This window comes from Cyclopterus lumpus, chromosome 22, assembly GCF_009769545.1.
Source record: "Cyclopterus lumpus isolate fCycLum1 chromosome 22, fCycLum1.pri, whole genome shotgun sequence".
NCBI classification, from domain to species: Eukaryota; Metazoa; Chordata; class Actinopteri; order Perciformes; family Cyclopteridae; genus Cyclopterus; species Cyclopterus lumpus.
The window spans coordinates 21,901,096-21,925,920 of NC_046987.1; the positions used below are offsets into that span (position 1 = coordinate 21,901,096).

Here is a 24,825-nt window from a genome sequence, read left to right on the forward strand (position 1 = left end):
TGGAAGGGATGGCCTCTCTATTGTTACATTAATAATAATAATAATAATAATAATAACCATCATGTGCTTCATGGTCCTGTTGGAAGGGATGGACTCTCTATTGTTACATTAATAATAATAATAATAATAACCATCATGTGCTTCATGGTCTTGTTTGGAAGGGATGGACTCTCTATTGTTACATTAATAATAATAATAATAATAATAACCATCATGTGCTTCATGGTCCTGTTGGAAGGGATGGCCTCTTATTGTTACATTAATAATAATAATAATAATAATAATAATAACCATCATGTGCTTCATGGTCCCTGTTGGAAGGGATGGCCTCTCTATTGTTACATTAATAATAATAATAATAATAATAACCATCATGTGCTTCATGGTCCTGTTGGAAGGGATGGCCTCTCTATTGTTACATTAATAATAATAATAACCATCATGTGCTTCATGGTCCTGTTGGAAGGGATGGCCTCTCTATTGTTACATTAATAATAATAATAATAACCATCATGTGCTTCATGGTCCTGTTGGAAGGGATGGACTCTCTATTGTTACATTAATAATAATAATAATTAATAATAATAACCATCATGTGCTTCATGGTCCTGTTGGAAGGGATGGCCTCTCTATTGTTACATTAATAATAATAATAATAATAATAATAACCATCATGTGCTTCATGGTCCTGTTGGAAGGGATGGACTCTCTATTGTTACATTAATAATAATAATAATAATAACCATCATGTGCTTCATGGTCTTGTTGGAAGGGATGGACTCTCTATTGTTACATTAATAATAATAATAATAATAATAACCATCATGTGCTTCATGGTCTTGTTGGAAGGGATGGACTCTCTATTGTTACATTAATAATCATAATAATAATAATAATAATAATAATAAACCATCATGTGCTTCATGGTCCTGTTGGAAGGGATGGACTCTCTATTGTTACATTAATAATCATAATAATAATAATAACCATCATGTGCTTCATGGTCCTGTTGGAAGGGATGGACTCTCTATTGTTACATTAATAAATAATAATAATAATACCATCATGTGCTTCATGGTCCTGTTGGAAGGGATGGACTCTCTATTGTTACATTAATAATCATAATAATAATAATAACCATCATGTGCTTCAATGGTCCTGTTGGAAGGGATGGACCTCTCTATTGTTACATTAATAATAATAATAATAATAACCATCATGTGCTTCATGGTCTTGTGGAAGGGATGGACTCTCCTATTGTTACATTAATAATAATAATAATAATAATAATAATAAAATAATAAACCATCATGTGCTTCATGGTCCTGTTGGAAGGGATGGACTTCTCTATTGTTACATTAATAATCATAATAATAATAATAACCATCATGTGCTTCATGGTCCTGTTGGAAGGGATGGACTCTCTATTGTTACGTTAATAATAATAATAATAATAACCATCATGTGCTTCATGGTTCCTGGTTGGAAAGGGATGGACTCTCTATTGTTACATTAATAATAATAATAATAATAAACCATCATGTGCTTCATGGTCCTTGTTGGAAGGGATGGACTCTCTATTGTTACATTAATAATCATAATAATAATAATAATAATAACCATCATGTGCTTCATGGTCCTGTTGGAAGGGATGGACTCTCTATTGTTACATTAATAATCATAATAATAATAATAATAATAATAACCATCATGTGCCTCATGGTCCTGTTGGAAGGGATGGACTCTCTATTGTTACGTTAATAATAATAATAATAATAATAATAATAACCATCATGTGCTTCATGGTCCTGTTGGAAGGGATGGACTCTCTATTGTTACATTAATAATCATAATAATAATAATAATAATAATAACCATCATGTGCTTCATGGTCTTGTTGGAAGGGATGGACTCTCTATTGTTACATTAATAATCATAATAATAATAATAATAATAATAATAATAACCATCATGTGCTTCATGGTCCTGTTGGAAGGGATGGACTCTCTATTGTTACATTAATAATCATAATAATAATAATAATAATAATAACCATCATGTGCTTCATGGTCTTGTTGGAAGGGATGGACTCTCTATTGTTACATTAATAATCATAATAATAATAATAATAATAATAACCATCATGTGCTTCATGGTCCTGTTGGAAGGGATGGACTCTCTATTGTTACATTAATAATAATAATAATAATAACCATCATGTGCTTCATGGTCTTGTTGGAAGGGATGGACTCTCTATTGTTACATTAATAATAATAATAATAATAATAACCATCATGTGCTTCATGGTCCTGTTGGAAGGGATGGCCTCTCTATTGTTACATTAATAATAATAATAATAATAATAATAATAACCATCATGTGCTTCATGGTCCTGTTGGAAGGGATGGCCTCTCTATTGTTACATTAATAATAATAATAATAATAATAACCATCATGTGCTTCATGGTCCTGTTGGAAGGGATGGCCTCTCTATTGTTACATTAATAATAATAATAATAACCATCATGTGCTTCATGGTCCTGTTGGAAGGGATGGCCTCTCTATTGTTACATTAATAATAATAATAATAATAATAATAACCATCATGTGCTTCATGGTCCTGTTGGAAGGGATGGACTCTCTATTGTTACATTAATAATAATAATAATAATAATAATAACCATCATGTGCTTCATGGTCCTGTTGGAAGGGATGGCCTCTCTATTGTTACATTAATAATAATAATAATAATAATAATAACCATCATGTGCTTCATGGTCCTGTTGGAAGGGATGGACTCTCTATTGTTACATTAATAATAATAATAATAATAACCATCATGTGCTTCATGGTCTTGTTGGAAGGGATGGACTCTCTATTGTTACATTAATAATAATAATAATAATAACCATCATGTGCTTCATGGTCTTGTTGGAAGGGATGGACTCTCTATTGTTACATTAATAATCATAATAATAATAATAATAATAATAATAATAACCATCATGTGCTTCATGGTCCTGTTGGAAGGGATGGACTCTCTATTGTTACATTAATAATCATAATAATAATAATAACCATCATGTGCTTCATGGTCCTGTTGGAAGGGATGGACTCTCTATTGTTACATTAATAATAATAATAATAATAATAACCATCATGTGCTTCATGGTCCTGTTGGAAGGGATGGACTCTCTATTGTTACATTAATAATCATAATAATAATAATAACCATCATGTGCTTCATGGTCCTGTTGGAAGGGATGGACTCTCTATTGTTACATTAATAATAATAATAATAATAACCATCATGTGCTTCATGGTCTTGTTGGAAGGGATGGACTCTCTATTGTTACATTAATAATAATAATAATAATAATAATAATAATAATAATAATAACCATCATGTGCTTCATGGTCCTGTTGGAAGGGATGGACTCTCTATTGTTACATTAATAATCATAATAATAATAATAACCATCATGTGCTTCATGGTCCTGTTGGAAGGGATGGACTCTCTATTGTTACGTTAATAATAATAATAATAATAACCATCATGTGCTTCATGGTCCTGTTGGAAGGGATGGACTCTCTATTGTTACATTAATAATAATAATAATAATAACCATCATGTGCTTCATGGTCTTGTTGGAAGGGATGGACTCTCTATTGTTACATTAATAATCATAATAATAATAATAATAATAACCATCATGTGCTTCATGGTCCTGTTGGAAGGGATGGACTCTCTATTGTTACATTAATAATCATAATAATAATAATAATAATAATAACCATCATGTGCCTCATGGTCCTGTTGGAAGGGATGGACTCTCTATTGTTACGTTAATAATAATAATAATAATAATAATAATAATAACCATCATGTGCTTCATGGTCCTGTTGGAAGGGATGGACTCTCTATTGTTACATTAATAATCATAATAATAATAATAATAATAATAACCATCATGTGCTTCATGGTCTTGTTGGAAGGGATGGACTCTCTATTGTTACATTAATAATCATAATAATAATAATAATAATAATAATAATAACCATCATGTGCTTCATGGTCCTGTTGGAAGGGATGGACTCTCTATTGTTACATTAATAATCATAATAATAATAATAATAATAATAACCATCATGTGCTTCATGGTCTTGTTGGAAGGGATGGACTCTCTATTGTTACATTAATAATCATAATAATAATAATAATAATAATAACCATCATGTGCTTCATGGTCCTGTTGGAAGGGATGGACTCTCTATTGTTACGTTAATAATAATAATAATAATAATAATAATAACCACCATGTGCTATACCTGTTTTGCAGTCGGGCCCGGCCCAGCCCTCCATGCAGCCCCGGTTCCCCTGCTGGTCGCACACGTAGTGGCCGAAGTAGTCGTCCCGCGGCCGGCACACCTTGTTGCACTTCACTCCGTAGTAGTGGTCGTCACAGCGCACGCGCACGGCGTACGCCAGGCTGGCCGCCGCGCTCTTAAACTCCACCGGCTGCTTCTCCTCGCCCGGGTTCATCATCCCTTTGTGCACACTGCGCTCGATCAGCAGCTCGTCGTCTGCAGGAAACGGGTCAGATGGAAACGGGTCAGATGGAAACGAGTCAGATGGAAACGGGTCAGATGGAAACGAGTCAGATGGAAACGGGTCAGATGGAAACGGGTCAGATGGAAACGAGTCAGATGGAAACGGGTCAGATGGAAACGAGTCAGATGGAAACGAGTCAGATGGAAACGAGTCAGATGGAAACGAGTCAGATGGAAACGAGTCAGATGGAAACGAGTCAGATGGAAACGAGTCAGATGGAAACGAGTCAGATGGAAACGAGTCAGATGGAAACGAGTCAGATGGAAACGGGTCAGATGGAAACGGGTCAGATGGAAACGAGTCAGATGGAAACGGGTCAGATGGAAACGAGTCAGATGGAAACGAGTCAGATGGAAACGAGTCAGATGGAAACGAGTCAGATGGAAACGAGTCAGATGGAAACGAGTCAGATGGAAACGAGTCAGATGGAAACGAGTCAGATGGAAACGAGTCAGATGGAAACGAGTCAGATGGAAACGAGTCAGATGGAAACGAGTCAGATGGAAACGAGTCAGATGGAAACGGGTCAGATGGAAACGAGTCAGATGGAAACGAGTCAGATGGAAACGGGTCAGATGGAAACGAGTCAGATGGAAACGGGTCAGATGGAAACGAGTCAGATGGAAACGAGTCAGATGGAAACGAGTCAGATGGAAACGAGTCAGATGGAAACGGGTCAGATGGAAACGGGTCAGATGGAAACGGGTCAGATGGAAACGAGTCAGATGGAAACGAGTCAGATGGAAACGAGTCAGATGGAAACGGGTCAGATGGAAACGGGTCAGATGGAAACGAGTCAGATGGAAACGGGTCAGATGGAAACGGGTCAGATGGAAACGGGTCAGATGGAAACGGGTCAGATGGGACATGGAAACGGGTCAGAGGGGAGATGGAAACGGGTCAGATGGGAGATGGAAACGGGTCAGAGGGGAGATGGAAACGGGTCAGATGGGAGATGGAAACGGGTCAGAGGGGAGATGGAAACGGGTCAGAGGGGACATGGAAACGGGTCAGAGGGGACATGGAAACGGGTCAGAGGGGACATGGAAACGGGTCAGAGGGGACATGGAAACGGGTCAGAGGGGACATGGAAACGGGTCAACACGGCGTGTTGTTAGGGCACATCGGAGGGGGAGGAGTCAACTCCACCAGGAAAGCAGAAAAGAAGCAGAAAAGAGGAAGGAGGTGGAAACATGGCACGAACAGCGGGTGCAGGAGCAGGTCTGCGAGGGCTTGATAACCAAAAGGCTTTTCCACCTTTCCTGCTCGGTGAAACTACCCCCCTCCCCCCCCCCCCCCCCCCCCTCCCCCCCCAGCTCAGCTCAGGATATCCAGCGCCGACTCCATCGAGCCGGGCCGGAAATAATAAGAGCCGTGGAACAGACGAGGAAGGGCGACATAGGAAAGGACCCTTCAGCTCGTTCTAAGGAACAGAAGCGGAGGGCGACCTCCGAGCCACGAACTCCTTTTTATTTATTCATCCACGTTTTGTAGAAGCTCCGTTTGAGACTTTCTGAACTTTGCGGATTACGAATTGTAACTATTCCTTCGTTGAAAATGTCGTGAATAACGAACACGACGTGTAAACATGGTATTCATCACAAAGAGATGCACATGGATGTTATGAAGTCGGGGGTTTAAATGACCGACTTTGAGGGTCATTTCTTCTTCTAAAAGTCTGGCTTAATTCTGAAATAAATCTTGAAATGATTCATTTTTAAAACATTTATAATTTCCCACAATGCAACTCCTTTTATTTATTCTTAAATCATCGTCACAGCTGCTGAGAGTTTGACTGCAGGAAGATTTCCGTCCCACTCCCACCACCTGAAACACTCACTCACTCTCCACATGTAAAAATATGGACCAATCGGGAGCTCCCGGAGGAGAGGCCGCTGTTACCAGGCAGAGTAGGCCGTTTAAAACCGGCTCATGTAAACAACCGAGGGGCTTCGGACCCGAGCAGCTGATCGCCTCCAGAGTGAGAAGAGCTGCAGAGAACACTTTAATATAAATATATATGAAGGCAGTACGGTATCCAGGACGTTATTGACGATACCGTACTGCCTCGAGGACATTATTGCTTTCATAACACGGTTGCCGGCGACATTATAAATAGTAAGTAAATAGTAAGCTGCCTTTCAGCACTAAATAGTTGTAGCCACCAAACGTTGTGTATCGCGTTTCAGTAGCCGAGAGAAAATAGTCCCCGTGTGTGTGGCTGTTGCTAAGCAACGGACAAACAGCATTGGGAACGTCACGTTTTGTTAGCCTAGCTCGATCTCATTCATTCACATTGCTCATTTTTATAAAAGTTGCCATTAAAATAAGAAAAATGACAAATGCAATACAATCATATCTGATGTAAACATTAACGTTTATTTGGATGTCTACATTAATTGTGCGTCCGTGGAAAACGTTTCTCGCGTCCCCTTCGTCTCTGATGAGATGGCTTCCGACCACTCTTGCTCTCTTTTGCGTCTCTCAACCAATCAGAATGCTGGATTTCATCTAGCTGCAACTGGAGCGTATTTGTTTTGACCTTTGACCTTTTGGTTCGCCTTCTGTCGAGTGTGAAAAGCTCAGTCGAGCCTCGCCGTCCACTTCACGACTAAAATGTGCACGTATATGCATGTTCATATCTCTAAATGCTCCCCATAAAACGTAGTAAACGTAAATGTTCAATGTCTTATTTATGTTACTTATTCATTCTCTCTTTCAAACTCTTCAGGAACGACGAACCAAGATGAGTTTTATTTAGTTTGAATAGTTTCTGTCAATGGAGTCTGGAGGCTTTGAGGAGGCGTACCGATGATCCTGGACCGCTGTTCATTGGACGCCTCACACATCGTTACTTCTATCCACGTGTTACTTATCTTTCAAACTAATTTGAAACAATGTTGTCTGAGCGTCTTAGAAACCGTTTTCTATGACGTAATGATGTAAAAACGGCTGTGATTTTAATTTAAATTACATTTTAATTTTCCATCAGACAACAAGAGTCAAGGGTCCTAAAACGTGAAGATAAAATAATTGCTAAATCACGGCCGGCCCGAGCATCGCGCTCACGTTGAGTTGTTATGCTTCATGCTTCATGCTTCATGTTTCATTACTCCACGTTTACAGGAAGAGATGCAAGAGGCCGACATGACCGACTCTCCGTGGGTCGGGTGTGACCTGCTCCAGGGCTTCAGGCACAAGACGTGGGATTGCCTGATCTTCATAATTCATCTTTTTATTGCTGCATTCAGCCAAGGTGCTAATTATCATCATTCTCATGGCGCGCATCGATCGTCATCACCTTTAAGAGCAGGGTAGGGCTTTGCTTTCGTTAGTTTGTGGGAAGGCCGGCCCCTTCGTGTGCCGTCGTCACGGTTGCCAACGCAAAACATAAATAATTAAATACCAACCGGCCGAGCTTCAGAGCCTCAGAGCTTCAGAGCCTCAGAGCCTCAGAGCTTCAGAGCTTCAGAGCCTCAGAGCCTCAGAGCTTCAGAGCTTCAGAGCCTCAGAGCTTCAGAGCTTCAGAGCCTCAAATCTTCAGAGCCTCAGAGCTTCAGAGCTTCAAATCTTCAGAGCCTCAGAGCTTCAGAGCTTCAGAGCTTCAGAGCCTCAGAGCTTCAGAGCCTCAGAGCCTCAGAGCTTCAGAGCCTCAGAGCTTCAGAGCTTCAAATCTTCAGAGCCTCAGAGCTTCAGAGCTTCAGAGCTTCAGAGCCTCAGAGCTTCAGAGCCTCAGAGCCTCAGAGCCTCAGAGCTTCAGAGCTTCAGAGCCTCAGAGCTTCAGAGCTTCAGAGCCTCAGAGCCTCAGAGCTTCAGAGCTTCAAATCTTCAGAGCCTCAGAGCTTCAGAGCTTCAGAGCTTCAGCCTCAGAGCTTCAGAGCCTCTTCAGAGCTCTAAAAACACGAGGAGCGTGTTTCTGTTATATGATAAACCTTTCTTCTCATTAGAGTTATTTCTGTTGTTCATGTCTGTAAATTAGCTTAAAATATTTTTCCCACAGTGATTAGTTTTTATCTTTAAACCAATTATTTAAAACTGATTCCCCAGTTCAGATAAATAGTGATAACATTTGTTAAATGATTAAAAAAAAAAAATTGTGATGAATAGAAATATCTCCGTTGGGTGCGGCTCCGTGTGTGACATCACCATATTAATAATTAAATGAAAAATCAGAGGCGTCATAACAAAGCAACACATATTAAAATGAGCATTCAACACAATAAAGAATAAACAGAATGCTCACCGTTGCTGTGTGAGCCGTTGTCTCTGTCCCACGCCTCCAGTATCACGGTGTAGGCCCGCTGCAACACAGGGGGGGGGGGGGAGGGGGGGGGGGGGGGGGTTATCACGGGGCAGCAACACACAAACTCAGACACACTCTTCAAGACGCACACAGAAACTCAGATATGAGAAGCACAACTTTCACACACGCAGGAAGCATCGTTCCCACCCACACTCCTCCTGCACACTCTTCCTGCACACTCCTCCTGCACACTCTTCCTGCACACTCCTCCTGCACACTCCTCCTGCACACTCTGCCTGCACACTCTTCCGGCACACTCTTCCTGCACACTCCTCCTGCACACTCTTCCTGCACACTCTTCCTGCACACTCTTCCTGCACACTCCTCCTGCACACTCTTCCTGCACACTCCTCCTGCACACTCTTCCTGCACACTCCTCCTGCACACTCCTCCTGCACACTCTGCCTGCACACTCTTCCGGCACACTCTTCCTGCACACTCCTCCTGCACACTCTTCCTGCACACTCTTCCTGCACACTCCTCCTGCACACTCCTCCTGCACACTCCTCCTGCACACTCTTCCTGCACACTCTTCCTGCACACTCTTCCTGCACACTCTTCCTGCACACTCCTCCTGCACACTCCTCCTGCACACTCCTCCTGCACACTCCTCCTGCACACTCTTCCTGCACACTACGCCTGCACACTACGCCTGCACACTACGCCTGCACACTCTTCCTGCACACTCCTCCTGCACACTCCTCCTGCACACTTTTCTTGCACACTCCTCCTGCACACTCCGCCTGACACTCCTCCTGCACACTCCTCCTGCACACTCTTCTTGCACACTCCTCCTGCACTCTTCTTGCACACTCCTCCTGCACACTCCTCTTGCACACTCTTCTTGCACACTCTTCTTGCACACTCTTCTTGCACACTCTTCCTGCACACTCTTCCTGCACACTCCTCCTGCACACTACGCCTGACACTCCTCCTGCACACTCCTCCTGCACTCTTCTTGCACACTCCTCCTGCACACTCTTCTTGCACACTCCTCCTGCACACTCCTCCTGCACACTCCTCCTGCACACTACGCCCTACTTTCATGCCTCCCAGAGGAGACAAACTCCTCCATCCCGTAGCAACAAACTCAAACTGTGGATTGTTTCAGGTGCAGAGATAGTTTCTTTTTTTTTCTTTCACGGGCATCAGCAAACAAACCGAAGCGGAGCACGGCGCCCGGGGACCGCATGGGCCGGACCAGCAGCTGTGAGTTCCCATGACCCGAGTCTGACTCGCAGGGACTGAGGGCTGCAGGGGAGATTCCAAAGTGGAGAGAATAGAGCCGGAGAGAAGGCAGAAAGCGGGTGAAGGTGGAGAGCTGATGGCCCTCGGAGGTCAGGGCAGGTCACCGTTTGGAGGGGTTGAAGATGCAGAAGAGACCAAACCCTCAGATATGAAGCCATGTGGGGGCAAGTATTTACAGGTTTGTTTTGGAGAAAAATCACATTCAAATAAAACCCTGAGACCTCAACCCTAGACCTCAACCCTGAGACCTCAACCCTAGACCTCAACCCTAGACCTCAACCCTGAGACCTCGGCCCTAGACCTCGGCCCTAGACCTCGGCCCTAGACCTCGGCCCTAGACCTCAGCCCTAGACCTCAACCCTAGACCTCAGCCCTAGACCTCAACCCTAGACCTCAACCCTAGACCTCAGCCCGAGACCTCGGCCCTAGACCTCGGCCCTAGACCTCAGCCCTAGACCTCAACCCTAGACCTCAACCCTAGACCTCAGCCCTAGACCTCAGCCCTAGACCTCAGCCCTAGACCTCAGCCCTAGACCTCAACCCTAGACCTCAACCCTAGACCTCAACCCTAGACCTCAGCCCTAGACCTCAACCCTAGACCTCGGCCCTAGACCTCGGCCCTAGACCTCGGCCCTAGACCTCAACCCTAGACCTCAACCCTAGACCTCAACCCTAGACCTCAACCCTAGACCTCAACCCTAGACCTCGACCCGTGACGACGCGGACGTGATTTATGAGCCCAGCGAGCGGCGCATAACTCTGTGACCAGTGAAAATAAGTGGAAGTTATCATAATCAATCTTTCCCTTTGTAATCAATTTTAAATGTCACAGCCGGCGCCGGCTCCCAGACAGATGGGGCTGTCCCACGGCCTCGGAGCAGTGTGTGTGTGTGTGTGTGTGTGTGTGTGTGTGTGTGTGTGTGTGTGTGTGTGTGTGAGTGTGTGTGTGTGTGTGTGTGTGTGTGTGTGGGGGGGGGGGGGGGGGGGGGGTGGTGTGACACTTGACACCTCCTAACCAATTTACAGGAGTCAGAGGGATTTGTGTTTTCATTAGTGGAGGAGGAGACGCCTTCACCTGTTCAATGAATAAATTAATAATAAATTAATAATAAATTAGGGCTCGAACAGCCGCCGGCGGCACGCCGCTCCGCCGAGGATCAACCGCACGGGCTGGAGCCGCTCCGTGAGCGCCGCTTTGTACGCACGAGATTCAACCTGCTGCTGCTGGATTTCACCGTGTGGTGGTCAACGGGCCGCTGGGCGTGACCACGAGGAGGTCGAGGAGCGAGCTTTTATTTTAGAAGATAAGAAAGTGAAAAGTGGGACAACAATTATAAAATGATGCGTGAGGTGAAAAGCTTATTAAAAAAATTATTAAAATCCTGTTAATTCATTTCCAAAACCCAAACTGTATTTAATTATTACTGAACCCCACTTTTAATATTATTAAGTTTATTCTGAAAACCGAGCTCTCGCCGCTCCACTTCCTGTCCGGTGACAAACACACACTTTAAAAACACGACTTTCACACCTCGAGGTCGATTAAAATAAAGAGTAATGCTCCTTTAATTGAAATGTTAACTTAATTAAATAGTAATGAAATAAATAAAAAGTGAGAAAAAACCCAATTAACAACTTTTCTGGAGTTGTGATCAGAGGAAGAGAAGCAACACCTGTCACGTCACACCTGTTCCACATGAATAAAACATGTGGCTCCCGGCAGAGAGGAGCTGCAATGGTTAATTTAGCACATTATTAACAGGACCAGACCCCCCCCTCTCTAAGGAGCCCCCCCCCCACCCCCCACAGGAGGCCTGGTTCAGACTCATCTCATCTAATCAGCTGAAAAAATGACCCAATTCACTTTTCACCATGAGGAGCTATTTGTGTCGCTCCGGGTTTGTCTTTTAAAGTAATACCGCCTTAAGTCCATCAGCGGGTTCTAATCCATTTAATTTATATAGTGCTTTTCAAGATACTCAAAGACACTTTACATTAATACACCGTAGACACAGCTACGGGGAGCAATGCAGGGTTAAGTGTCTTGCTCAAGGACACATGGACTAGGGCGGGAATTGAACTGCCAACCCCTTAATTGAAAGACGGGCATGCTAACCACTGACCCATAGTCGCCCCAAAGGGGTTCTGAGGGTTTTTCTTTTAAAGTAATACCGCCTTAAAACCATCAGCGGGTTCTGAGGGTTTTTCTTTTAAAGTAATACCGCCTTAAAACCATCAGCGGGTTCTGAGGGTTTTTCTTTTAAAGTAATACCGCCTTAAAACCATCAGCGGGTTCTGAGGGTTTTTCTTTTAAAGTAATAATAATTTAAAGTAGTTCCTCTGGATCCTCTGAGACGTTTCATAGTTTCATTTCAGGTGGATCAGCACTGTGTTTCATGAATATTCACACCTGAAGCCGGCGTGAACGCCACATTCAGCCTGTTGCACCCCAGAGAGGTCACATGCACAACACCCTCAGATCCCCCCACACACACACACACACACACACACCTTCACAACTCAATACCTGGGCACAGAGGCCGAGGTGTAAAGTCATTGTTCCGCCTCAAAAGGTGCAGCGTGAACCCCCTGACCACCTCCTCCATCCCAGAATAACAAAGTAAAAGGATAACGCACACACACACACAGGGTTCCTCCGCTGTAACCAAGGTCACCGACAGATGTCAGTCCCCAGATGTGTTGCGTAACGCCGCTGAACCTTCACCGCTCCTCCCCCCCGTCCACCGGGCAGCAGGGGGGCTCCGGGTCGGCCCCGTTTCATCTCTCTCCGGCATGTCGTGGTGCGTTCACTGAACACCGGAGCGTTCGGCGCCTTTAATTTGGTTCATTTGACCGTGAGAACAATGACGTGTGCGTTGGGAAATCGGTTTGTTTCCAGCAGCGACTTCCTGCTCGCACAGAGCTGTGAAACGACCATGACAATCAGGCCGTGGCTCACGGACCCGGGACCAGGACTCTGATCCCGGGTCCACGATGGAGACCCCGAACCACAGATCTCCTCCCGCTCCGTCCACAGAAAGTAAACTGAGGCAGCAAACGATCTGTAACGCAGGAAGTATGCAGCTAACGGGGCGTTCCCCCGGAGAGAAGACGAGAAGAACCAGAGAAGAAGTCTCTCTCTCTCTCTCTCTCTCTCTCTCTCTCTCTCTCTCTCTCTCTCTCTCTCTCTCTCTCTCTCTCTCTCTCTCTCTCTCTCTCTCTCTCTCTCTCTCTCTCTCTCTCTCTCTCTCTCTCTCTCTCTCTCTCTCTCTCTCTCTCTCTCTCTCTCTCTCTCTCTCTCTCTCTCTCTCTCTCTCTCTCTCTCTCTCTCTCTCTCTCTCTCTCTCTCTCTCTCTCTCTCTCTCTCTCTCTCTCTCTCTCTCTCTCTCTCTCTCTCTCTCTGAGGTCCAGCTGAGCTCCATCAGCCCTGTGAGCAACTACTGGGAGTCAAGTGGGAAATTAGGCTTTGTGCGCTTTAATCACCGCTGCTCACGACCTCTGCCTCGCCTTAAAACACACACACACACACACACACACACACACACACACACACACACACACACACACACACACACACACACACACACACACACACACACACACACACACACACACACACACACACACACACACACACACACACACACACACACACACACACACACACCCTCTCTCACACACACACACACACACACACAACGTCAATACAAACATCTACACCTTTAATCTGCAGGTGTAGATCTGAGCAGCTGTTAGAAGTTGGACCATGTTCTTCAGAGACAAATCACAATGTGGACCGAGCAGAGAGGACAGGACGCTTATTAATAACAGGCGTAATAAAGGTCACACACACACACACACACACACACACGTTCATGTGCAGACTAACACATGCATGAAACTGATCTGTACATCCTGCACACGGTGGGCTCGGCGATGATTTCATAATATGCCATGCGTACGCAAAATAAATAATAATAAAACTCGTCCCTGATTGGTTGGCAGGTGTCCATTGAAACTGAATACAAGGACATCTTAAACATGTGCAAGTTTAAGCATTCTGATTGGTTCACAGGAGAGATTGACCGGGGGCGACTCCTCTGGTTGTATAGAAGTCTATGCTTCATGTGTTAGAGCTGCATTCTCTCTCCTGACCACCAGGGGGCGACTCTTCTGGTTGTATAGAAGTCTATGCTTCATGTGTTAAAGCTGCATTCTCTCTCCTGACCACCAGGGGGCGACTCTTCTGGTTGTATAGAAGTCTATGCTTCATGTGTTAAAGCTGCATTCTCTCTACTGACCACCAGCGGGCGACTCCTCTGGTTGTATAGAAGTCTATGCTTCATGTGGTAAAGCTGCATTCTCTCTCCTGACCACCAGGGGGCGACTCCTCTGGTTGTATAGAAGTATATGCTTCATGTGTTAAAGCTGAATTCTCTCTCCTGACCACCAGGGGGCGACTCCTCTGGTTGTATAGAAGTCTATGCTTCATGTGTTAAAGCTGCATTCTCTCTCCTGACCCCCAGGGGGTGATTCCTCTGGTTGTATAGAAGTCTATGCTTCATGTGTTAAAGCTGCATTCTCTCTCCTGACCCCCAGGGGGTGATTCCTCTGGTTGTATAGAAGTCTATGCTTGTACGTATAGCTTCATGCTTAAATGGCTTATCCGGTTGCAAAAAAAAAAGATGGCGAAGACCAAAATGCTGAAATTGAGGCTTCAAAAACGTCGGTCTGGAAACCAGTGGGTGACGTCACGGTGACTACGTCTTTCAGTTTTTAAAACTAATACTTCCACGTTAAAGAAGGAGCTTTTCATCAGAATTTGTCGCAACATGTTTACCAAGAACATGAAATACCAGATGTACACACTCAGGAGACACTGACTCACGCTCGTTCTCTGGAGACTTAAACCTGAAGCCAAGTTTTAACCCTGGCCTGAGGTTCATCTTGTGTGGACCTGCTTTCTGCACCTCAGTGTAACTGTGAGAACCTATTCATGTCCCAACACAAGTACACAAAGCTGCCCCTAAACACACACACACACACACACACACACACACACACACACACACACACACACACACAGCAATCGATGAGCTCAGACGGACCGAGCAGCTAATCGCACATTGTACACGCCTCAGAACCTGGTCAGCTGACGCGGAACCAGCAACAGCGTGGGAAAGATGAGCGGACTGGCTACACACACACACACACACACACACACAGGGAGACCTGTCTGACTGCCAATGAAGTCTGTTCGAACTGGAGCTGTCGCAAACAAAGATAAAGTAGCCGGTAGCCGATGAGTAGCTGATGGTAGCCGATGGTTAGATGATGGTAGCCGATGGGTAGATGATGGTAGCCGATGGGTAGATGATGGTAGCCGATGGGTAGATGATGGTAGCCGATGGGTAGATGATGGTAGCCGATGGGTAGATGATGGTAGCCGATGGGTAGATGATGGGTAGCCGATGGGTAGATGATGGTAGCCGATGGGTAGATGATGGTAGCCGATGGGTAGATGATGGTAGCCGATGGGTAGATGATGGGTAGCCGATGGGTAGCCGATGGGTAGATGATGGTAGCCGATGGGTAGCTGATGGGTAGCCGATGGGTAGCTGATGGGTAGATGATGGTAGCCGATGGGTAGATGGTAGCCGATGGGTAGATGATGGGTAGCCGATGGGTAGATGATGGGTAGCCGATGGGTAGATGATGGTAGCCGATGGGTAGATGATGGTAGCTGATGGGTAGATGATGGCAGCCAATGGGTAGATGATGGGTAGCCGATGGGTAGATGATGGTAGCCGATGGGTAGATGATGGTAGCCGATGGGTAGATGATGGTAGCCGATGGGTAGCCGATGGGTAGCCGATGGGTAGATGATGGTAGCCGATGGGTAGCTGATGGGTAGCCGATGGGTAGCTGATGGGTAGATGATGGTAGCCGATGGGTAGATGATGGTAGCCGATGGGTAGATGATGGTAGCCAATGGGTAGATGATGGGTAGCCGATGGGTAGATCATGGTAGATGATGGGTAGCTGATGGTAGCCGATGGGTAGATGATGGTAGATGATGGGTAGCTGATGGTAGCCGATGGGTAGATGATGGTAGATGATGGGTAGCTGATGGTAGCCGATGGGTAGATGATGGTAGATGATGGGTAGCTGATGGTAGCCGATGGGTAGATGATGGTAGCCGATGGGTAGCTGATGGGTAGCCGATGGGTAGCTGATGGGTAGCCGATGGGTAGCCGATGGGTGGATGATGGTAGCCGATGGGTAGCTGATGGGTAGCCGATGGGTAGCTGATGGGTAGCCGATGGGTAGATGATGGTAGCCGATGGGTAGCTGATGGTAGCCGATGGGTAGCTGATGGTAGCCGATGGGTAGCTGATGGGTAGCCGATGGGTAGATGATGGTAGCCGATGGGTAGCCGATGGGTAGCCGATGGTAGCCGATGGGTAGCTGATGGGTAGCCGATGGGTAGATGATGGTAGCCGATGGGTAGCTGATGGTAGCCGATGGGTAGCTGATGGTAGCCGATGGGTAGATGATGGTAGCCGGTGTGGATGGTTTTGGTATGAAAGAGTCTTTACAAAGAACAGGACTCTACCTCATTCGGTCCGCGTCTACCGGCCACGTAACCGGGCCGCTAACGCCAACGTCTGCAGATATGGAGCTCACGTGGAAGAGCGGATGAGTTGCTGAGCGGTCGTCATTAAACATCATGATACTTACATCATGGTTGCAGCATGTGGTTCTTAACAATAGAACTTAACAATAGGACGTTTTTGGGCTCCTTCTCCATTTCCTCATCACTGGACACCAAACGTACCAAATGGTCTTCGTCGCTCACCTGACGCTCGGCCCTCTCTTCATCCCCCCAAAAAACTAATAAACCACTAAAAGAGTCACCGAACCGAGAGGAGCTCCCGGTGGAGGAGGCGCCAAAGACGCACTCGGCAAATGAGCCAAACGAGCCGCCCGTTGGCATCAAGGGAACAAGGGAAGGAGACGGAGACATCCAACAGTGCACTTTGTGATTGCTCACTGATACTCCTCCGGGCGAGCTGTTCTTTGGCTTCGTCTACGCTGTAATCATAGCCTGTTTTCCTAATGTTGTTTCACTAAAACATTTATTCCAGGAGGAGGGGGAGGAGGAGGAGCTCTCCTAACAACAGCTGTTCCACCTCTGTCCTCTCAGATCTGCCAGGCCGAGGGGGGAATGCTGGCAGAAGGGGAGTAAAAGAAACTGAAGGCGAACGCACCCTTGATCCTCGATTGACTCAGGAGGGGTGAGGGGAGGACAGCCGCTCTAAGAATACCCGTAAGGAGAGAGGGTAAGAGGGTAAGGTCTGGGGAGACGGAAAGAAGTAAATGATTGTTTTTGCTAGTGAAAAAGAAAAAGTTTCTGCATCCTAAAAATACAGTTAGCTCGTGACAGAATCCTCACAAGGTTTTTTATATTTTGAAGAGGGGGGCTTCTTTATCTCTGTCTTGTCCCCATTATCCCTCGCTCCATCAGACCCCATCCCCCCATCCCTTCCATAAAAAGTAAAAGATGTCACTAAAGACCCTGACATGAAGGATCGGTGGAACAATGTCTTTCTTTTATTTTGTATCTCTGCAGCTAATTCATGTCACGACCAGTGGCCCAGATTACTGGGGCCGACCGAAGGAGTCCACTGTGGCAGCACCAGAGGCTACAGGCCACACACACACACACACACACACACACACACACACACACACACACACACACACAGTTAGTGACTGTCAGCGCTGTCTGGCCGCAGGCGGCATGCCACAGTGCAAACCAGAGTCCGTGGAAGGAGGAGCTCGGGTTTTTTGGTCTCGTAACGTGTGGGCAGAGTGAGACATCCGTCATCTTTCACAACCTTCGGATGGATGAGGAAAGTCTCTCTGTGGTGAAGAGCTGCTCTGCTCCCAGAGGTGGAACCTGCTCCCAGAAGAGGAACCTGCTCCCAGAGGAGGAACCTGCTCCCAGAAGAGGAACCTGCTCCCAGAGGTGGAACCTGCTCCCAGAGGAGGAACCTTCTCCCAGAGGAGGAACCTGCTCCCAGAGGAGGAACCTGCTCCCACAGGAAGAACCTGCTCCCAGAGGTGGAACCTGCTCCCAGAGGAGGAACCTTCTCCCAGAGGAGGAACCTGCTCCCACAGGAAGAACCTGCTCCCAGAGGTGGAACCTGCTCCCAGAGGAGGAACCTGCTCCCAGAGGTGGAACCTGCTCCCAGAGGAGGAACCTGCTCCCACAGGAAGAACCTGCTCCCAGAGGTGGAACCTGCTCCCAGAGGAGGAACCTGCTCCCAGAGGAGGAACCTGCTCCCAGAGGTGGAACCTGCTCCCAGAGGAGGAACCTTCTCCCAGAGGAGGAACCTGCTCCCACAGGAAGAACCTGCTCCCAGAGGTGGAACCTGCTCCCAGAGGTGGAACCTGCTCCTAGAGGAGGAACCTGCTCCCAGAGGAGGAACCTGCTCAGGAACCTGCTCCCACAGGAAGAACCTGCTCCCAGAGGTCGAACCTGCTCCCAGAGGTGGAACCTGCTCCAAGAGGTGGAACCTGCTCCCAGAGGAAGAACCTGCTCCCAGAGGTCGAACCTGCTCCCAGAGGTCGAACCTGCTCCCAGAGGTGGAACCTGCTCCGACAGAAAGAACCTGCTCCCAGAGGTTGAACCTGCTCCTAGAGGAGGAACCTGCTCCCAGAGGTGGAACCTGCTCCCAGAGGAGGAACCTGCTCCCAGAGGTGGAACCTGCTCCCAGAGGAGGAACCTGCTCCCAGAGGTGGAACCTGCTCCCACAGGAAGAACCTGCTCCCACAGGAGGAACCTGCTCCCAGAGGAGGAACCTGCTCCCAGAGGAGGAATCTGCTCCCAGAGGTGCTCCCAGAGGTGGAACCTGCTCCCAGAGGAGGAACCTGCTCAGGAACCTGCTCCCAGTGGTGGGAACCTGAGGAGGAACCTGCTCCCAGAGGAGGAACCTGCTCCCAGAGGTGGAACCTGCTCCCAGAGGAGGAACCTGCTCCCAGAGGAGGAACCTGCTCTCAGAGGAGGAACCTGCTCAGGAACCTGCTCCCAGAGGAGGAACCTGCTCCCAGAGGAGGAATCTTCTCCCAGAGGAGGAACCTGCTCTCAGAGGAATCTTCTCCCAGAGGAGGAACCTGCTCCCAGAGGAGGAACCTGCTCCCAGAGGAGGAATCTTCTCCCAGAGGAGGAATCTGCTCCCAGAGGAGTAATCTGCTCCCAGAGGAGGAACCTGCTCCCAGAGGAGTAATCTGCTCCCAGAGGAGGAACCTGCTCCCAGAGGTGGAATCCCTCCTGCCGGGTGCACGTCTGATACTTAAACCCTCTGATGACGCCTCGTTACACCCTCTGGTTCCAGCTCCTTTTCGTCATCATGCGGGGAACTACTTCTTCACTACGTTTGTATCACACAAATCAATCAACAGCAGCTGGAGCTCTTCAATGCTAATTAAAGAATATTAAACGAGCACAATGACCTCAAATGAAGTTATGCGTTCTATTCATCTGATTTTCAGGGCTATTACAGCGTAATTAACTTGCTCTTATGCATCCCATGTATGTGTGCATTATTGTTATTATTGTTATTACACAGAGGGTCACGAGCCAGATATCAAATAGTGAAAACCAGACGCCTGGAGAACGGATTTCAAAGCTTGAGGTGTGAGGACTTTTTATTTTTTTGAAAAGCCTTCAGCTGCTTCGACCTCATCAGAAGAAGAACACTGATACACTCCTTCCTGTGTGTGCCCCCAGACACACACACACACACACACACACACACACACACACACACACACAGTGAACCTGAGAGGCGGCGAGGTAAAGGCATCCCCGGCCCAGAGTGACCGAGGATCTTCACTTGTTCGGGTCGGTGACACCGATACTGTCACACACAACTTAGTGGTAACCCGACACCCGACTTACTACTTCCATCTCCCCTCCGCTGACAGCTGACCGTGGGCACTGATGAATGGGGAGGTCCTGATGTGTGGGACGTGTTCGCTGGGACACGAGCAATCATTTCATATCCGTGCGCACACGGATCCTCGATCACACGATGTCAAACAATATTAAGACCCGACATCCATCACGCATTATTAATATTCTATTCACATGCAGCAGAGAAAAGGAGCTGATCCTGGAGCTGGAACATTATTGTGTTCATTTCTATTTATTTCACCCTTTTCCTGATAATATGGCTTCACCACGATCAGGAACGTGCTTCAAACCGGCTTCTGAAACATGTTCAAGTCTCACTTGAAAAGGACTTTCACTCTTCAGCAGCTCCACCGGGATGAGATGGAACCTGCTGGACTTCACGGAGTCAATGATCCACCCCGCTCTCCTCTCGACTGACTCGGGCTCATTTACTTCCGTCATCTCTGTTGCTCTTTCCCACTCACAGCTCCTCTGTTGGCAGCCGCTCAGCTGTCGTGGGAATCAAACCTGTGACGTCCCCTCTCGGTCACAGGCCTGATACCGATCTGAGAGGGGAACAGCAGCGCTCATAAAGCTGTGGCTGGCGGGACTGTTCCTGTTTCCCACGCCGGCTCAGACTCTGATTGGCTCCACCGTTTGTTTGGATTAGATAATAAGTTACTTGCCATTTCTTAATCAACACCCTGCCCCCCCCCCCCATACACACACACACACACACACACACACTTTAACAAACAGCAGCTTGTTTAGTAACCCATCAAACTGTGCCACGGCTGTGCGTAAAAGTCCTGCGTCACAGACACACACACCGTGGCGCACACACACACACCGTGGCGCACACACACACACCGTGGCACACACACACCGTGGCGGACACACGCGCACCGTGGCAGACACACACACGCGCACACACACACGCACACACCGTGGCGCACACAGACACACGCACACACCGTGGCACACACACACACACAACGTGGCGGACACACACACACCGTGGCGCACACAGACACACGCACACACTGTGGCGCACACAGACACACGCGCACCGTGGCAGACACACACACGCGCACACACACACGCACACACCGTGGCGCACACAGACACACGCACACACCGTGGCACACACACACACACACCGTGGCGGACACGCACACACCGTGGCGCACACAGACACACGCACACACTGTGGCGCACACAGACACACGCACACACCGTGGCGCACACACACACACCGTGGCGCACACACACGCACCGTGGCGCACACAGACACACGCACACACCGTGGCGCACACAGACACACGCACACACCGTGGCGCACACAGACACACGCACACACCGTGGCGCACACACACACACACCGTGGCGCACACACACGCACCGTGGCGCACACAGACACACGCACACACCGTGGCGCACACAGACACACGCACACACCGTGGCGCACACACACACACACCGTGGCGCACACACACACACCGTGGCGCACACACACGCACCGTGGCGCACACAGACACACGCACACACCGTGGCGGACACACACACACCGTGGCGCACACACACACACACCGTGGCGGACACACGCGCACCGTGGCAGACACACACACGCGCAGACACACACGCACACACCGTGGCGCACACAGACACACGCACACACCGTGGCGCACACACACACACACCGTGGCGGACACACACACACCGTGGCGCACACAGACACACGCACACACCGTGGCGCACACAGACACACGCACACACCGTGGCGCACACACACACACACCGTGGCGCACACACACGCACCGTGGCGCACACAGACACACGCACACACCGTGGCGCACACAGACACACGCACACACCGTGGCGCACACACACGCACCGTGGCGCACACAGACACACGCACACACCGTGGCGCACACACACACACACCGTGGCGCACACACACACACACCGTGGCGCACACACACACACCGTGGCGGACACACGCGCACCGTGGCAGACACACACACGCGCACACACACACGCACACACCGTGGCGCACACAGACACACGCACACACCGTGGCGCACACACACACACACCGTGGCGGACACACACACACCGTGGCGCACACAGACACACGCACACACCGTGGCGCACACAGACACACGCACACACCGTGGCGCACACACACACACACCGTGGCGGACACACACACACCGTGGCGCACACAGACACACGCACACACCGTGGCGCACACAGACACACGCACACACCGTGGCGCACACAGACACACGCACACACCGTGGCGCACACACACGCACCGTGGCGCACACAGACACACGCACACACCGTGGCGCACACACACACACACCGTGGCGCACACACACACACACCGTGGCGCACACACACACACACCGTGGCGGACACACGCGCACCGTGGCAGACACACACACGCGCACACACACACGCACACACCGTGGCGCACACAGACACACGCACACACCGTGGCGCACACACACACACACCGTGGCGGACACACACACACCGTGGCGCACACAGACACACGCACACACCGTGGCGCACACACACGCACCGTGGCAGACACAGACACGCGCACACATGCACTTAAACACATCTCCACGAGGAGGCGGATCACGTAGAGATCAAAGCATGTGCCAAATGACTATTATTTATTAAAACAACCAAACTCCCTCTGATAATTCTACATTCTGAACACGTGACGTGAAACCGGAGAACCTCGTCCACCTGCACCGCGCACGCGCCGCAGCCCCGCATCACTTACCGGCCAGGCGAACTGGAAGGGGATGAGGATCCTCCCGGCGTCGTGGTTCCGGTTGTGTCCGCTCTTCTGCGCGCCCTTGAACTGAAAAGTATTCCCACCGATGACCTTAGTAGTTTCCGAGCCGTACGTGCACGGCCCGTGCGTCGTGACCTCCGTCTGGTATTCCTTTAAGCACACTCGGAAGTAGGTGTCGCACTCGTCCGCGCCGCAGTGGCCCTCCGCCGCGCTCTTCTCCGCGTCGCAGCAGTCTCCGTTCAGGAGCTGCCCGTTGGGGTTCCCCACGGAGACCAGCTGCAGCTCGAAGTACCCGGTGGAGAGAGACACCTGCGGGGACACGGGGGAGTGAGACCGGCACAGCACTGATTATACTGAGGATGCTTTTTAAAGAGAGAACGACAGCTTTGGGGGTCAAATGTTCAAAAAGCGCCTCGGTGAAGGGTTCAGGGGAAAGTAGTGCGTGAGGTGTGCAGTGCGCAGTCACTCCGCGGACCCCGGGGTTGTGGCACAACCCCGGGGTCCGCGGACCGAGACCTCAACCCCGGGGTCCGCGGACCGAGACCTCAACCCCGGGGTCCGCGAACCGAGACCTCAACCCCGGGGTCCGCGGACCGAGACCTCTACCCCGGGGTCCGAACCGAGACCTCAACCCCGGGGTCCGCGGACCGAGACCTCTACCCCGGGGTCCGAACCGAGACCTCTACCCCGGGGTCCGCGAACCGAGACCTCAACCCCGGGGTCCGCGGACCGAGACCTCAACCCCGGGGTCCGCGGACCGAGACCTCAACCCCGGGGTCCGCGGACCGAGACCTCAACCCCGGGGTCCGCGAACCGAGACCTCTACCTCGGGGTCCGAACCGAGACCTCTACCCCGGGGTCCGAACCGAGACCTCTACCCCGGGGTCCGCGGACCGAGACCTCAACCCCGGGGTCCGAACCGAGACCTCTACCCCGGGGTCCGGACCGAGACCTCCACCCCCACTGAGCTCGGACCTGCTCCTGCTCACGCGCGCAGGTGAAGCTTCAAACACCTTTTTCACCCAAATCGATCTGTTTTTTTTTGTCGTCGCCGGGCTTGTTCAGAATGTGCGTGTCACGCGCACTTCATGTTGGAGATGAAACTTTTAAGAAGACAGAACTTTGCCCCCCGCCGTGACGTCATAACTTCTTATCCGCAGAAGGTTTTTAACTTCATCTCCCAAAGGACGCGCACATTTAGACATCCAGAGGTCACGTGACTCAATTCAATTAAAGCTGGAATGTTAACACACGAAGAAGAAGAAGAAGAAGTTACTGATCGGTGATCAGCTGATCAGTGCCCAGGTTAAAGTGCTCACCTCGGCCCACAGCACCAGGATCAGACTCACGAGCGAGACGCAGCGCGCCGTCCCCGGACTAGTCCACATGTCTCCGGCCGCGCGGGGTCGGTTACCATCGGGGACCCGAAGCGGGCATGTGTGGTCTCCAGTCAGCGGGAGAATGAAATTATTAATATTAATAACGCAGAAGAGAAGCGGTATCCGTGGTCCCGGTGCCCGTGCACGGTGCGTGGTGCCCGTGGCTCTGGAGGTGGAAGCTCGGTCCTGGACGCACAACGAGACGCGCACACTTCCTCCGCCGCTCGACGCACTAACAGCAGCGGCGCGTCTCTGGTGCCAAAAGACAGGGCGCCCCCCCCGCCCCCCCCCCCTCCTCCTCCCTCCTCCTCCTCCTCCTCCCTCACACCCCTTCGAACCCCCCCGCTAGACGACGGACGGTGGTGTGGACCAATCACAGGCCGCCGGGATGGACCGTTGGTCCGCGCAGAGCCAATCAGGAGGCGGGGCTGGGAGAAGCAGCGGGGGGAGGACCGGGGGGGGGGGGGGGGGGTATCCTGGAAGTTTCTCACACGGGAGCTCTCGATA

At 49.2% G+C, this 24,825-nt stretch overlaps 1 protein-coding gene across 2 annotated transcripts in view; it reads right to left on the reverse strand.

The window, feature by feature from the left end:
* LOC117751170 (protein jagged-2-like) overlaps positions 1-24,530 on the reverse strand; it is a 54,742-nt gene extending 30,212 nt beyond the window's left edge. For both annotated transcript variants that reach the window (XM_034562778.1, XM_034562777.1), the window contains exons 1-4: positions 24,259-24,530; positions 22,925-23,248; positions 8,856-8,913; positions 4,330-4,584 (exon numbers count right to left, since the gene is read on the reverse strand). In XM_034562778.1, the coding sequence (XP_034418669.1) occupies positions 4,330-4,584; positions 8,856-8,913; positions 22,925-23,248; positions 24,259-24,327 (706 nt within the window). In that variant the 5' untranslated portion in view covers positions 24,328-24,530. The remainder of the gene's footprint in view (positions 1-4,329; positions 4,585-8,855; positions 8,914-22,924; positions 23,249-24,258) is intronic.
* Between the last annotated feature and the right edge of the window lie 295 nt (positions 24,531-24,825).